The sequence below is a fragment of the Pipistrellus hanaki genome (genome assembly GCF_964339955.1).
Source record: "Pipistrellus hanaki genome assembly, chromosome: 7".
Lineage (NCBI taxonomy): Eukaryota > Metazoa > Chordata > Mammalia > Chiroptera > Vespertilionidae > Pipistrellus > Pipistrellus hanaki.
In genome coordinates, this window is record NC_140509.1 from 31,871,240 (window position 1) to 31,887,880 (window position 16,641).

Consider the following 16,641-nt stretch of genomic DNA (forward strand, 5'->3'; position numbering starts at 1 on the left):
TATTCCTCTCTGAAATCAATAAAAATATATTTTTAAAAAACATCTTCTTTGAGAGAAAGTGGACCTAAAACTAAAGCTGAAAAAAAATCTTAGCTTGCAGATTTGCTTACTCAACTCATAAGGATTTTGTCCATTAAATGTACCAAATTAGGCCGAAACTGGTTTGGCTCAGTGGTAGAGCAACGGTCTGCGGACTGAAAGGTTCCGGGTTCGATTCCGGTCAAGGGCATGTACCTTGGTTGCGGGCACATCCCCAGTAGGGGGTGTGCAAGAAGCAGCTGGTCGATGTTTCTCTCTCCTCCGTTTCTAGCTCTCTCTCTCCCTTCCTCTCTGTAAAAAATCAATAAAATAAAATAAAAATGTACCAAATTAAAACTCTTGTTTTTCAACTTGTTCTGAAAATTAGCAGTCTTCCATTTGGTTATATTAGATTAGGAGGCAATTTCAGAACTCACAAATTCTTAGGGCTAAAAATTTTAAACACAAAATTATCAAGAATCATTCAACTGATTTCCAATATTGGAATGTAGTATGGAGGGTGAAAGTTGACTAATAAGATTTCTGTACTTCTACAGGAAATCCTCATCAGTAATTGTCTTTGAACATTAATGAATGTTGATTAATTCCTATAAAATAGAAAAATTAGTATTTTGTGGAAGAGCCACATTCAAGGGGCCAAAGAACTGCGTGTGGCTCGAGAGCCATGGTTTGCCAACCACTGGGTTAGGACATGACTGATTATTCTTTTATTTTTTTAAATATATTTTATTGATTTTTTTTACAGAGAGGAAGGGGGAGGGACAGACAGTTAGAAACCTCCATGAGAACATCGATCAACTGCCTCCTGCACACCCCCTACTGGGGATGTGCCTGCAACCAAGATACATGCCCTTGACTGGAATCGAACCTGGGACCTTTCAGTCCACAGGCCAATGCTCTATCCATTGAGCCAAACCGGTTAGGGCATGACTGATTATTCTTGATATTTGATTTAGCAATTTCAAAAAATGGTAACTTTAGTTATCATGGCTATTCTGGGCATAATTCTTACTGCAGAGGCAATATTTACAACAATACTACATATTTTTTCAAGCTACTTTGTGGTAATTGTTTAACACTAGAAAGGAAACCACTGTTTTTAAACTTATTTTTTTTTCTGATTAAATAGAAGAGTAAAAGCAGTGAATGGAGTGCTCATTGAATGGAATGGAATATAATAAAAATTTATTTTGAGGATATAGAAAGTTCTTAAATGCTTTGAGAGTTTCTTGACAGCTTTAATTGGGCTAGTGACACTGCACATATAAAGAAATTTAAGTTTTGTAATTCTGTTACAATAGTAACTCTCACTGAAAATGTTCTATGAAAAATATTTGTTATACATTCTTCCATTTAGTTTAGAACGTAAAACTTCTTCAGATCTACAATTTAAAATATATTAACTTGTACAAAATTACTTGACCTGAAATAATATTTTCAAAACAGTCTTCCTCTGGTGCTGCTTGCCAGAAGTGCTATAGACTAGGATGCCCTAGGAAGAAATAAGCTAACAATGTAACCTTACTCAGTCCAGCTATTTAATAGAAACTTCCCAGTAATGACAATATTCAGAAGTTGGTCACACTTGTGATTTCCTCTACCCACTGCAGACTACATTGCCTAATAGTTATAGGTACTAAAGTTCAACAGATACCAAAATCAAAAGAGGAAACAGCTAGGAGACAGTAAACATTTTAAAATTATTGGGGGCAGAAGGGAGGAGGAAGATAGAAACCTATGCTAAATTAAACCATCATAGCCTTGAATTATAGTTACTTTATAGCCAAAAGTTTGGATTTTATTACTGATTGTTTTAATATTTTTTCCATTTTTGAGTTTCAACCTAGATTGGAATAGCATGGCTTTTCCACTTCAAAAAAACACCAACTTTGAGAAAATGCCCTGTCCAAGGGAAGTGGTCAGAAATACGGAAAGCCCCCAAAAGTGACTAGAGCGGACAGAGCCGCTTCTGCTGGAAGGCACACGGAGAAGATAATTGTTCCTTTTAGGCTTCCTCTTCACAGCACTTCTAGTATTGCACTGACTTCATTCCGCCTTATTTTTAAGATCTGTCTTACCTTAATCTCAATAAGATAAAAGCCTCTTGAGTGCAGGTAATGCATATTGTAGACACCGGGACATCCTTTTAAAAAATGTAATTTTTAAAATTGATTTTAGAGAGGAAGGGAGAGGGAGAGATAGAAACATCAGTGATGAGAGAGAATCATTAATCAGCTGCTTCCTGGATGCCCCCTACTGGGGAATGGAGTCCACAACCCAGGCGTGCCCTTGACTGGAATTGAACCTTGGACCTTTCAGTCCGCAGAATGACACTCTATTTACTGAGCCAAGTCAGCTAGGACAGGGACGTTTTTTGAATGAATGGGTGAATGAATGAATATTACTGAAGGTAAGAGATGGCAAAAGTAAAACTTAACTGAATAAAGAGAATAAAAATATTTATGACACAAATATTAAGAACTATGTACCTGCCCTAACCAGTTTAGCTCAGTGGATAGAGCATCGGCCTGTGGACTGAAGGGTCCCAGGTTTTATTGTGGTCAAGGGCACATGTCAGGGTTGTGGGGCTTGATCTCCAGTAGGGGGTGAGCAGGAGGCAGCAAGTCAATAATTCTCTCTCATCACTGATGTTTCCATCTCTCCCTCTCTGAAATCAATAAAAATATGTTTTTTAAAATCAATAAAAACATTTAAAAGCCATAAAAGCCATTTATGGAAAAAAATGCTTTCATTAGTGATTTTATATAAAGGTAGCTACTACTTAATGTTTGCTGTGTGCCAGATATGCATTCTTGCATTTAACCCCATAACAAAGCCGTTCTGTTCCAGAGACAAGGGAAACAAGACTTGGAGACATTAGCTAACTTGCCTGTGATAAACTGCCAGTTGAGTTCCCAATAACCATGTCTGTCCACTGCCCTCTGCCTTGCCAAAAGAACCATGGTTTTGTTTACTCCCTTCCGAAGTGCAGGAGGTAAATCTTCAAAGATTAAGCCAATCTTGGACATTGCAATCCCCCTAGCATTTGGCCTATGTGTGAAACTGAATTGTAAAAGGAGTCTTCTGGGTGGCTTCTTTGCCATTAAAAAGGATACCTTTGCCAAAACCGGTTTGGCTCAGTGGATAGAGGGTTGGCCTGTGGACTGAAGGGTCCCAGGTTCGATTCTGGTCAAGGGCATGTACTGTGGTGGTGGGTACATCCCCAGTGGGGGCTGTGCAGGAGGCAGCTGATCGATGTTTCTCACTCATCGATGTTTCTAACTATCCCTCTCTCTTCCTGTCTGTAAAAAATCAATAAAATATATATTTTTAAAAAAGACACCTCTTTTTAAGGTGATGAAAATGTTCTAAAATTAGATTGTGGTGATGGTTGTCCAATTCTGTGAAGATACTAAATACTATTGAATTGTACACTTTCCAAGGGTTAATTTTCTAGTATGACATATAATCAATAAGCGTTATGTAAAAACAAAAACTAAAGGAATGTGTGACTGGCAAGCCCGTGAGCAATGATTCCTAAATCTGATTGGACATCAGAATTCCCATAAAGCTTATTAAAGTAGATGGCCAAGTCTTATTACAAGCAATTCTAATTCATTTGGCCTGGAAAGGTCTTGGCATCTGTGTTTAACAAGCTCCATAGGTTATTCTGACGCCTAGCCAACTATGAGAACCACTAGCATGCTTCAATAAATAGCCATTGTCTCAGCTGCTTTTGGCAGAAACTAAATTGCAATTAATTTTACAGTGTGTGCTGGCTCAGGAACCTAGAATACAAATAATCTGTATGTGCAGAAAACTGAACTTGCATTCTGTTACAGAAATTTAAGTTGAATGAAGTCACTCCGTTCCGATGAGAGGTGGGCTGCAGTGATTTGTGGACAAGACCAAATTATTTTCTAATGCAAGTTTTAAGTCACTTTAATGTCTGCCTGGACGAGTATAGGCTAAAGTGTCTCAGTGATTTATATTTGTCTCAGTGAAATTTGTCTCAGTGATTTATATACAAATTACACTTCACCAATTTTAAAATGCATATTTTTTTCTATTTTATCATCTCTAAATTGGTGTATGCTCTATAATGATGCCCTAATATCTCACTAATATGATTGGCAGCATTTGTGACTTCCAATTGAAAATGTCTTAGAGGCCATGAACTAGGGCAGGGGTCTTCAAACTACGGCCCGCGGGCCACATGCAGCCCCCAGGGGAGTCTGATCCTGCCCGCCAGGTTTTTTGGGCAGTGAGCGCAGCCAAGGTGTTACAGTAGGAATTAGTAGTTCATATAGTCCGGCCCTCCAGCTCTCTGAGGGACCGTGATCTGGCCCCCACTTTAAAAAGTTTGAGGACCCCTGAACTAGGGTGTGCTTATACTGTATTGTAATAGAAAATATATATTCCTTACTGTGGATCATAGTAAAAAGTGTTCAAAAAAGACTAATCTATTTGAATAGCACTACATCCTGATGGAAAAATTCTAATACATTAGGTTTCTTTTACATCAATGTATTCCTCAAAGTAAGAATGTTTTAAGCTTTAAAAACCAAGTCTTGTTTATATCTTCCTATGCTGCAGCTTGTTAAGTAATATGACTAAAGTATAATTGCAAGTAGCTGTTGAGCATGGGTCTTCAGAATATCTTTCTGCAATGTTTAGTGGTGTTTTTTTGTTTTTGTTTTTCCTAAGGACCAGAGGTCCTCCACCAGATAAGTTTCTCCATCCCTTCTAAATGATCTAGAAATCTGTTTCTCTTTATTTAACCTTCAGTTCATGCTAAGTATTTGTGGAATTGCTGTGCTTAGCAAGCCATTATAGCTCACCAAGAGCTTAGAGGCTGAATGGGGACTTAGAATGAATTTCCCTTTGAATAGCATCCTCTGCCAACTTAAAATACTCTTGGTATACCTGAAGACAATGGTATATTTGTATCCCTGGCCAGGTTGGTTAGAGTGTCATCCCGATATGCCAAGGTTGCAGGTTTGATCCCCAGTCAGGACACTTACAAGAAGCAACCAATGAATGCACAAATAAGTGGAACAACAAATCTCTCTCTCTCTCTCTCTCTCTCTCTCTCAACAAAATCAATTTAAAAATTTTTTAATAGGTCCCTAGGGCAAAAAAGCTTTTTTAAAAATCCCGTGCCTTGTAATTCATTTTAAATCTTTATGTTGGTAGTTCTCTGAATTCTCTTTTAGAGTTGGTCTACAGCCTTTTAAGATATGGACAATCCAAATTTACTTATTTTTAATATTTTTTTTATTGATTTTTCACAGAGAGGAAGAGAGAGGGATAGAGAGTTAGAAACATCGATGAGAGAGAATCACCGATCAGCTGCTTCTTGCACACCCCCCACTGGGGATGAGCCTGCAACCAAGGTACATGCCCTTGCCTGGAATCGAACCCGGGACCTTTCAGTCCACAGGCCGACGCTCTATCCACTGAGCCAAACCAGTCCCGGCGACAATTCAAATTTAAAACAGTACAATTAGATATAGAAAAAAATACACTGCCTAAATTTTAAAGAAAGCATTTTTAGACTATACTGTATTTATTACAAGACCAGACTCCGTATGTGTGTGTACACACATTTCAAACAATGAAAGGAAACTTACTGGATTTTCTATATTTCCAGTTTCAGAAAGAACAACCTCAAGGGTGGGGCAGTTTAATAAACTTCAGTCAGGTATGCGTTGAAGAAAAACACTTATGAACAGTTCTATATATGAGAAACTGAGTTCCAAGAGGTGTATTCCCTTTCATATAAGACTTGGTTATGAGAAAATTTCTATATCTAACCATAATGTAATAAAAGCCACCTATTTCTCATACGACATTTAACTGAGTTGTCAGCTCTGTGCAGAATTCTGTAGGTGGTGCAACAGAAGTGCAAAGGGTCAATCAACAAAGTATGACAATAGCTAAGGTGAGGCTGTGTCAGCCCCCCCACCCCTCCTTTTTTTTTTTTTTTTTTTTTTTTTTTTGCAATGACATAGCTGCAGTCCTTATACTTAATGCCTACAACCCAGGCCTCAGAAAACGTTGCAGCTGTGTCACCAGAGGGGGAGAACTATTTCATCATGCTCCACCTTGCTTTTACCAAACATTTTACCAACTAGGATATTCTCTCAATCACATGATTTTACTGAAATTTTAACCAAGTGGAATATTTTATGATTTTCCTTATAATGGCCATCTGTCCTTTGACTTCTGGAAACTACACTTGCAGGATCACATCACCCTGACTCTGTCAGCTTTTGCTGCCAGTTACTCTCACCAGAATAAACAAAACTACCTACTTTTGGACTATGGCTATTTTAAAATCTATTCTGCTTTATCAAATCAATATCCCACTTTTTAGATAATGTCTCAAAGGAGATTGTGTTAAAAGCATTATCCAGACTGCATGTGCTGTTGCTTTGATCTATTCTAAGCATAAAGTTTCACAGAAAGCCCAAACTACCTGAACTCTTTAGGGAAACCATAATTGCTTAACATAGAAAATTTAAGTTTCTAGTAGAGATTTTACTCCCACCTTGAACTTGAATTTCAATGAATATATTCAAAGTTGACTTGAGGGGATAGGTTAAAAGACTTTAGACTTTCTTACTATATATATAGTTAAAGTAAATTTAAAGCTATCACCTGTTTCACCTTGCTTTTATCAAACATTTGATTAAAATTTCCTCATGATTACCTTGATAAAATGGTGGGAAATGACCTAGATTATAGTCTCGGTAATAATAATAATCTAGATATGACCTAGATAATTTTGGTAATGCAATTTTATTAGGGGAATTTGCAATTGGCTGTACCATAATCAAAGAACATTTCTCTGGTGCAATACCTACTTGTCTGTTTTTGGACCTATTTTGTTCAGTAGTAACCCATAATTTAAATAAAACTACAGAAACAGAATTCTAAGTATCGGATGTGTAAATGACAAAGCCCACATTTGTAAATTCTAGATAGCAGGCTCGAGATTCAAAATTATCTCAACAAGATCAATCAGTGCCCTCCCACAGGGATGTCCACGGGAGCAGGCCTAAGCCATCAGTTGGACATTCCCCCAAGGGCTCCCAGAATGCACGGCACCTCTAGTTTACAATAGTTATGCTTCATTTCTGGTTTTAACCAGTCATGAGTTCCCAGAAATCTGCAAATAATGAAGGTTGGTCAGTGACTTTGATGCTACTTGGGAGAAACTAAGGGCTTGTTAAGGGGGGGGAGGGGGGAGGAGCAGTTATGAAAAGCAAACACAGATCAGAGAAAACTTTAGGAAAGTAAACAGGGGGGAAAAAATGTATTATACTCTCAATCACAAGAATCTAAAACTCATTCCAGAATGCAACTTTCTGGACTGGATTTATTTCTGCAGCATTTCATGACAAATGAACTAGCATTTGACTATCAACCTAAAACATGTTAACACACATCAAATCGACACCTTTTATCTCAAGTTGCCATTTCAGGAATTGTGAATACTACAGCCAAGAGAAAAAATCTTTTTGGCATTAGCTCAGTGCTCAACTTAACAGGAAATTATACCAAGATAACCTTCAAAAAAAATTAAAGCCATAGTCCTAGCCATATGCTTCAGGAATTTTACATCCCATACTGAAAATTACTGAGAACCAAGATTTCTTCACTGGTCTGCATAGTCTATTGGGCAGAACAAAACTCAAATGAGCAGCTTTGTTGGAAAAACTGCTTCTGGCCCTAGTTAGTTTGTCAGTGGATAGAACATAGGCCTGTGGATTGAAGGGTCTCAGATTCAATTCCAGTCAAGGGCACATGCCAGGGTTGCAGACTCAATCCCCAGTAGGGGGGTGTGCAGGGCACAGCCAATCAATATTCTCCGTCCCCCCCCCACCCCCCCACCGCCCACTCCCTCAAAAAATCGATGGAAAAAATATCCGTGGGTGAGGACTAAAAAATTTTTTTAAATATCAAGTATTTAAAAAACTAAGGTGATTTTAGTTGTCTATTAGTGTCATGGGGTAACTTTGCTAGCTGCAAATAATCTGATCAGAGCCAGGGATATTTATTGTACAAGTCAAAATCTCTCATTGAACTAAGTCTTCTAGAATCACCACAGGAAGATCTAAACGCTGTCACTAAAACCCGAAGGTAATGCAAAAGGTAGCCGAAACCGGTTTGGCTCAGTGGTAGAGCGTTGGTCTGTGGACTGAAAGGCCCCGGGTTCCATTCCGGTCAAGGGCATATACATTGGTTGCGGGCACATCCCCGGTGGGGGGGTGTGCCGAGGCAGCTGGTCGATGTTTCTCATCTTTTCTAGCTCTCTCTCTCTCTCCCTTTCTCTGTAAAAACTCAATAAAATATATTTTTAAAAAAATAAAAATAAAACCCCAGGGTAATGTTGAAAAAGACCATATGCATTCTTAAGAAATCAGACTAAAAAAATAGCAGAGATTGGGTTAAAGGTTAGGTAAAAATAAATTGTCACCACCAGACTAGGTCCTTGATCCAGATAGTGGAGTTCTTAATGCACCTGAGATTTGGGAGGTAAATTATGGAAGATTATGGCATAAATTGTTATTTTACAGCGATCAAAATCCAGTTATTTCACATAACTGGGCTTAAGATGTTAAAAAAGCTCTACCATGTTTGGCTTGGGGGGGGGGGGGTGTCCAGGTTCAATTCCAATAAAGAGCACATGCCTAGGTTTCGGGCTCGATCCATGCAGAAGGCAACCAATGGTTCTCTCATCATTGATGTCTCTCTCCCACTTCCTCTCTGAAATCAATAAAAATATTTTTTTGGAAATGTTAAGTTTTAAAGGCAGTATGTTTAACACCTGAAAAACACCAGAATTCCCGGAATCAAATTTCAACAGCATTTTGAGGTCTTTACATTGATGAAAACACAAGGAAATGCCAGAAGTGTAGAACCTCCGAGCAAAAATAACTTTGTTCATGAATGTAAAACTAGTTTGTAGTGACCAGCAGGTGGTGCTCAAAACCAGGCAATAGTCTTGGCAAGCCTACAGTGGGTCCTACACAATGGATTCTGTGGAAAGGAAGCTAGCAACTAAACTTTTCCTCAACTCTGGTCACCTTCCTTCCTACCCTTTCAAAGTCTCCGCAGTTAAAACATTGCTGAGGGAGGCTGGAACAATCTTATTTTAGATCCTGCAGCTGTGTCAAATTTGCTTGTATAGGGCCTATACTATAGGCTAGTGTTTCCCAACCTTCTCTCATGATGAGAATCACCTGGTGGAGTTGTTAAAACACAGATTCCTGAATCCCAAATAAGTGCTAAACTAGAATTTTTGGGAACATATAGGTAAAATTGTATACTTAACTAGTGCTCTAAGACAGATTTTATATACAGAGCACTAAGTTAGGTATGCAATTTTACCTATATGTTCTCAAAAATTCTAGTTTAGCACTTATTTGGGATTCAGGAATCTGTGTTTTAACAACTCCACCAGGTGATTCTCATCATGAGAGGTTGGGAAACACTGCTATAGGCTACCACTTAAACTGGACAATTTTCCTCACCTGTACAAACTAGTTACAAATAACTTAAGGGGGCTACTTCCCTCAAGAACTAGGAATCTTTTAGCCTTTTCACATGCTTCAAATGTCTCAGCAAATACTATCAAGGCCTACCTACTCTTAGAAATGTTATTTCAGAGAGGAGGGAGAAATATCGATGATAATCATTGCCTCCTCCCAGCCCCCTCCCTACTGGGGATTAAGTGAGCAACCTGGCAAAACCTGGGACCTTTGTAGACAGAGGACAAACCAGCTAGGGCAAGGCTTGTCTTGAGTGGGAGGTCAATGGGGGAAGGGGAGGAAATAATATAAAATTTTAACAAAGGTTAAAAACTTCAGATTCCTAACAGGATACAATTAAGAACATACAAGTCTAATTTTGCAATTTTGAGCTGGATACTATTACAAAGAATTAGTTTCCAGTTTCATGGAATTACTTTTCTACGTGTTTTGATTTACAAATGATCAGAAACTACCCCGACCAGTGTGGTTCAGTGGTTGAGCATTGACCTGTGAACCAGGTCATGGGTTTGATTCCCAGACAGGTAACATACCTTAGTTGTGGGTTCAATCCCCAATGAAGTACCACGCAGGACAACCAATCAATGATTCTCATCACTGAGGTTTCTCTCCCCCTTTCTCTGAAATTAGTTTTTAAAAAACTAGATGGCTGCCACTCAAGCATATATCAACTTATTAACTATAAGCAATCACTGCAAGCAAATTACCCCAGCTAGTTGAAAAGTGCTTACATTCTATCCAACTGTCATTTTAGAAACTATTCCAGTAAGGTTATCTTTTAAAGTGGCACTGGGTAAAACTTTCTGGTTTCAAATTAGAGCAATCTGCCACCATACCTCCTTAAACTGTTTCTCTAACTTGAGAAAATTCCTATTGGAAGTAGACTTTAAACAGCATTTAAGTGACAAAACACACTCAACTTCCAGCATCAATTTATTTTTCCTAGAATTTGGATACAATAACTGCAGCAAAACAGTGCTCAATACTATTCAAACCTCACTTAAGGTTCTTAGACTACCTCAACATTCGTAAATGTGAATTCACATTCCAGTAAAACTGGAAAACTAAAATTTGACATACCAACAAATTTACTCAATATTGATATAACTACAAAATTTCATGTTAACACATGGCCTTTACAGAATTTGGCCTTCAGAAACTAGCTTAGAAACACAAGGTTATTCTTTGCTTACCTGTCCTAACCTATTTAGTGTTACACCAACAGACCCCCCCCCCCATTTCCCATAGCTTTTATCATGAAGAGATGGGTGATTCAGTGGGGGGGAGGGGGGAATCCCCACAAAAAAACCCTTAAGTTCCCTCCCACCCAGGAAAGAAAAATATTAACAGAACTATCCAATTGTTAAGTTTTATCAGAAGATATATAACACTGGAAATAGGTCATGGGCAATTCTGAAGCCTTTACCTAAGAATTATAACAGAAAATTACAGTGTTGACCAAAAAGAACACACAGGTTTCTCATTAAACTGTTATTTTAATGGGTCTCAAAATTCTGTGACAGATTTTTGGTCATGTTGTTTCCATTAAAAAGTACTGATTTTAAAAACTAATAACTTAAAAACTGCCACACACACAAAGAACCAAATGGTCCACAAAACATTCTCCTTTCCTTCTGAAGGTTTTACGATGCATTGTAATCATTAACCAGTCTTTTACTATTAAACTTAAATGGCCAATTGAGACAAACAGTTCTGAGACCGTTCTTCCACCACTGATTAAGACTGGGGTGGCAGCTGTTGGGAATAATATTCATTTAGCCTTCTGAGCTTTCTGGGCAGACTTGGTGACTTTGCCAGCTCCAGCTGCCTTCTTGTCCACTGCTTTGATGACACCCACAGCAACTGTCTGTCTCATGTCACGAACAGCAAAACGGCCTATTAAAACAAATTTCATATTATCATTACACAGTACACAAAACAAATAATTATCATTTCAAGTAAAATGTGTAATTGCTGTAAAATGCTCAATCTTACCCAGAGGAGGGTAGTCAGAGAAGCTCTCAACACACATGGGCTTGCCAGGAATCATATCAACGATGGCAGCATCACCAGATTTCAAGAACTTGGGGCCATCTTCCAGCTTTTTCCCAGAACGACGGTCAATCTTCTCCTTCAGCTCAGCAAATTTGCAAGCAATGTGAGCTGTGTGACAATCCAGCACAGGTGCATATCCAGCACTGATCTGGCCTGGGTGGTTCAGGATAATCACCTTGGAAAAAGGATTTGAATTTATTTCCTGAATCTCAAGACATTTAAGGCTTTGGGAGTAAGAACATGACATTTAGCCTTACCTGAGCTGTGAAACCAGCTGCTTCCATTGGTGGATCATTTTTGCTGTCACCAGCCACATTGCCACGGCGAACATCTTTGACAGACACGTTCTTGACGTTGAAGCCCACATTGTCCCCAGGAAGAGCTTCACTCAAAGCTTCATGGTGCATTTCAACAGACTTTACTTCAGTTGTAACATTGACTGGAGCAAAGGTGACCACCATGCCGGGCTTGAGAACACCAGTCTCCACTCTGCCCACAGGGACAGTACCAATACCTAAAATGTTTAGGCATAGTTGTAAACGCTTGTGAAGAAATTATTGCCTCCCACACATGTCACATTCTGATATTAATGTTCTACTTACCACCAATTTTATAGACATCCTGAAGGGGCAGGCGAAGGGGCTTGTCAGTTGGGCGAGTTGGTGGCAGGATGCAATCCAGAGCTTCAAGCAGTGTGGTTCCACTGGCATTGCCATCTTTACGGGTGACCTTCCATCCCTTGAACCAAGGCATCTGAAGAACACAAGATTATCAATTACTATTACCTGTCTCCATACCTGGCCAGCCTCTTTGAAATGCTTTTTCCAACTGTCTTAAAACTCACATTAGCACTTGGCTCCAGCATGTTGTCACCATTCCAACCAGAAATTGGCACAAATGCTACTGTGTCAGGGTTGTAGCCAATTTTCTTAATGTAGGTGCTGACTTCTTTAACAATTTCCTCGTATCTTTTCTGGCTGTAGGGTGGCTCAGTGGAATCCATTTTGTTAACACCAACAATCAGCTGTTTCACACCCAGAGTGTAGGCCAGAAGGGCATGCTCACGGGTCTGTCCATTCTTGGAGATACCTGCTTCAAATTCACCGACACCAGCAGCAACAATCAGGACAGCACAATCAGCCTTTGAAAGAAAACAAGACCATATACTATTACTAAATAGAAGTTCTTTAAAAAAAAAAAGAAAAAGGATGAGCCCAATGTAACAGACCCAGAGTTAATTTCCTGAAGAATTACTAATTCTACAAACCTGAGATGTGCCTGTGATCATGTTTTTGATGAAGTCTCTGTGCCCTGGGGCATCAATGATGGTCACATAATACTTGCTGGTCTCAAATTTCCACAGGGAGATATCAATGGTGATACCTCGCTCCCGTTCGGCTTTCAGTTTATCCAAGACCCAGGCATACTTGAAGGAGCCCTTCCCCATCTGTTTAAGGATTAAGAACGGTTACTTGGTAATTAAGACATGCTCAAATTCCAACTTGAAATTCCTTATTCCACTAGTTGGCATAAATGCTAAATTCCACTTTACAACTGTTAAAACGCAGGCAAGCTTTACCTTTATTCTGCGAACATGGTTAAGAGCAAAGCGATTCGATGCATGTTAGCCCAAACCTAAACTCATATATGCCATGCATAAGTATTTTTGGGGAAAAGTACCCCTTAATGTACCTTCGGGCAACTTCAGATTACCCGTTAATGTACCTACCTCAGCAGCCTCCTTCTCAAATTTCTCGATGGTTCTCTTGTCGATCCCACCACATTTGTAGATGAGATGGCCGGTCGTGGTAGACTTGCCGGAATCTACGTGTCCAATGACGACGATGTTGATGTGAGTCTTTTCCTTTCCCATCTTGGGTTTGAGTTAATGGTGGTTTTCACGACACCTACATTAGGGGGAAAAAAAGAAAAGAAACCCTTTTAAACCCCGGTACCACAGGCTTCCCAATAAGCCAAGACCCAAAACCAAAGGGCAAATTCCAAGGAGAATTAGAACCGACGCCAAGCTGGCCCAACTCCGGTCTCCACCCACCGAGTGGGGAAACTCCATGGCGCACGGCCCCTCCCCCGCCGGCCGGCGCCACGGGCCACGAGCCACGAGCGGAAGGCCAGGTGCCGGGCCGGCGCCCGGTGCGGTCACAAGCAGCGGCGGCCGCGGCGGGAGGGCCCTTTCCTTTGTGCGGTGACCCACCCGCCCGGCGCCCGGGCCGCGTCCTCCATTTTGAGTCCCTGCCCGGCGCCGGGAGCGGCCATCTTTCCGCGCACGCAACTGGTGCGGGCGGGCGGGGTGGGTGCCGGGCGCACGCCACGGGCTCCTCCTCGCCGCCCTCGGGGGCCGCTGCCCGCCGGCCATGTGCTCCGGGCGGGCCCCGCCGCCGGCCCCCGCGAACCCGACGGGCCTCCCCCACCCCAAAGAAAAAAAAAAACCCTGCGAGATCCCCACCCGCCTCGGCTCAACTACCCCGACGGGAGGCGCTTTCTCCGGGAACTGAGATGGCCGCGGCCTTAGGGCAGCGCGCCAGGCCGGGCCGGGAGGCCGAGCGGGGCTCGCACGCGGCGGGGCACGGCGCGCCAGCCAGGCCCCAACGCCAGCACGAGGCCTCGGGGCGCCCCCGGGAAAAAAGCGCAGGCCTCGAGCCCCCCCCCCCCCACCCTCTTACGGCCCGAAATCCGGGGCGCAGGGCCGCGCCCAGGGGCGCCGTGGCACGGCGGGGGGCACGGGCACGCGAGGCCGCGGCCCGCTCCCGGAGGGCAGGCCCGGCCCGCGGAGGCCACGCCCGGCACTCACCTGTGTTCTGGCGGCAAACCCGTTGCGAAAAAGAACGTCCGGCAGGACTACGGCACTTATATACGGCTCTGCCCCCACCCTCGGGGAACGGGGCGGGGCCAGCACACGACAGCCTTTCCCAGCGCGCCCCGCGCCGGCGCCGCCCCTTCCCCCCGCCCGCCGTCCGGGGACCGTGGGCGAGGTGCGCGCGCCCACTCCAGAGCACACGTCGCCTCGCGCATGCTCCTCCCGGCCCCGGGGACGGCCGGCGCGAGGGGCGAGGGGGCGGGGCCGCGCAGGGCCGGGATTCTAGGTCGGTGGGAGTTTGCCGACGGTCCCTGGGACGTGCCGCGGCCCAGGCGAGTCCCCCCTTTTGTATGAATTCCTCCGGGCAGCGGCTGGGGGATGGGACGGCGGGGCGGGGACGCTCGGCATCTCCCCTCTGCGGTCCCTGGGCCAACTGCAACCGTGTGGTCTCGAGATGGGGGCATCCCTTCGCCCCGCGAGACGCCCGCCGTGCTCACCTGGGTCCTCCCGCAGGTCGGGGCCGGGGCCACCGCGGGGGCTGCTTCCTCCGCGGGCCGCACAGCCCCACGCGGTGGCTCCTCCCCCGCCGGCGCCCCCGGCGCCCCTCCCAGCCGGGAGCCCCGCGCGCCGCACTCGGGGGACCGTCAGCAGCCGGCTCCGTGGGCGCCAGTCCCGCGGATATGCCCTCGGGCGGGGGTGGAGGTGGGGGTGGGAGGGCATTTGCCTTGTTCCCGTCAAAGCCCGTGTCACACGTTCATCCCACAGTCGTTTTTCCGAGTAGAATCGACTTGAGTCTTAACAGTTTGTCCTCCTTCTACCTCTAAGTTTTAATACACTAAAGGGACCCCGATGGTGTGTCATCCTCGTGGTACATTTTCCCCCAGTTAGTGTACACTCATTGGGTTGCACGCGTGAGCAACCTAAAAGGAATGCTCCAATTCAGCCTTTCCACATGACCTCATGGGGAGCCGGCATCAGCGGGGGACCCACCCCGCGTGCAATCACTGCTTCCCCAAACCCGCCCGGATGGGGCCTTTTTGGTCGCCAAGGGGGCAGAAATAGTCCTCGGAGGAAAGCACTTTAAAAAAAAACAAAAAAAAAAACAACAAAACAAACAAAAAAAAAAAACTAGCTGATCACGCGATCATTGAGATGTCTCTGTCCATGTGTAGGACATCTTTGCAACACCTCCAGCCAGTCCATTGACAAATGTTGGAGAACCTGCCCTGTCCAGTGCTGTGGCTTGTGCAAAAGAAGCGCTTTGCTGGAGAGGATCCACAATCAGGTTGGAAGAGCAAAGCTAATGGGGAAGCAGCCAAAAGCAAACGTGTGCTTCCTTTCTGTTTTATTGTAGGATCTGGTTCTAGTCTGTTCTCTGTGACTTCTCACCATCAGATGCCTCCCATCCCCCCTTTTAAGGAAAGAAGTCCTTTGGAATAGCCTGCCTTAGGTTTTCTTGTTTTACCCCTCTTTGTAGATACAAACTTCTAAAAAAAAAAAAATCAGGTTTTTCTCTTAAGAGGTTTTTAGCCTTCTGTTTAACTTCGAGATAGTTTTCATGCGAGACACTAGGCCATGTAAGCATTTCCCTAGATCCATACATCTTTTTCTAGCCACAAAAACCTTTTCTCTGTATTTTATTCCCTAGCGTCCCTCGCAAATTCTTTTTCTTCCTCCTTGCCTTTTCCTAGTAACCTGGGCACCCCTGCGTGGGCGCCCGCGTTCGCGTCGCGGTGCCGGCCAGAGTGGGGCCGGGGGTGGGGAGCGGGGACCGGAGCCATATGGGGAGCTGCGGTTAGACTCCGGCCACGGCCGCTGCCGCCGGCGGTGCCCACACTTCCGGGCTCCACGGAGCCGCGGCGGGACGGGCACGGGGTCCCGGGCAGCTCCGGGCTCCGAGCAGGCGGCGGCCCTGCCCTCGCTCCCGCTCCCCCCGCCGCGCCGGTCCCCGCTTCCCGGGCGCTCGGACACGCGTGGGCGGGCCACTGGGGCCCCGCCGGCTCCGATCGGCCCGGAGCCGGGTCACCCCGGCCCGCCCCCGGGCACGCCCCCGCCTTGAGGTCACTTTCCGTGGAGCTCCGAGTGCGGAAGGAAGCGCCGGGAGAAGGCTGAGCCCCACGTGGCCCAGGGTGCGGGGCGGTTTTCCTCTGCGTGGCTTGGACTCAAAGACTG

At 44.0% G+C, this 16,641-nt stretch overlaps 1 protein-coding gene across 2 annotated transcripts; it reads right to left on the reverse strand.

Annotated features, from left to right (window-relative positions):
- Positions 1 to 10,514: 10,514 nt before the first annotated feature.
- Positions 10,515 to 15,022, reverse strand: EEF1A1 (eukaryotic translation elongation factor 1 alpha 1). 2 transcript variants are annotated; one of them, XM_084889239.1, is made up of 8 exons: positions 14,967 to 15,022; positions 13,384 to 13,561; positions 12,922 to 13,101; positions 12,499 to 12,795; positions 12,257 to 12,407; positions 11,912 to 12,168; positions 11,595 to 11,829; positions 10,515 to 11,495 (listed from the first exon to the last, which is right to left on the reverse strand). In XM_084889239.1, the coding sequence occupies exons 2-8, from the start codon at positions 13,525 to 13,527 to the stop codon at positions 11,371 to 11,373; spliced, it is 1,389 nt and encodes a 462-aa protein (XP_084745365.1). In that variant the 5' UTR covers positions 13,528 to 13,561; positions 14,967 to 15,022; the 3' UTR covers positions 10,515 to 11,370. The 2 variants fall into 2 exon arrangements, with proteins under 2 accessions (XP_084745365.1, XP_084745364.1); XM_084889238.1 differs by lacking the exon at positions 14,967 to 15,022 and adding an exon at positions 14,464 to 14,679.
- Positions 15,023 to 16,641: the final 1,619 nt, after the last annotated feature.

Coding starts and splice junctions, on each gene's coding strand:
- EEF1A1 (XM_084889239.1), bottom strand. CDS start 13,527: ATGGGAAAGGAAAAGACTCACATCAACATCGTCGTCATTGGACACGTA. Junction 12,169..12,256: donor GGATGTCTATAAAATTGGTG/GTAAGTAGAACA, acceptor TAAACATTTTAG/GTATTGGTACTGTCCCTGTG. Junction 11,496..11,594: donor CTCTGACTACCCTCCTCTGG/GTAAGATTGAGC, acceptor TTGTTTTAATAG/GCCGTTTTGCTGTTCGTGAC.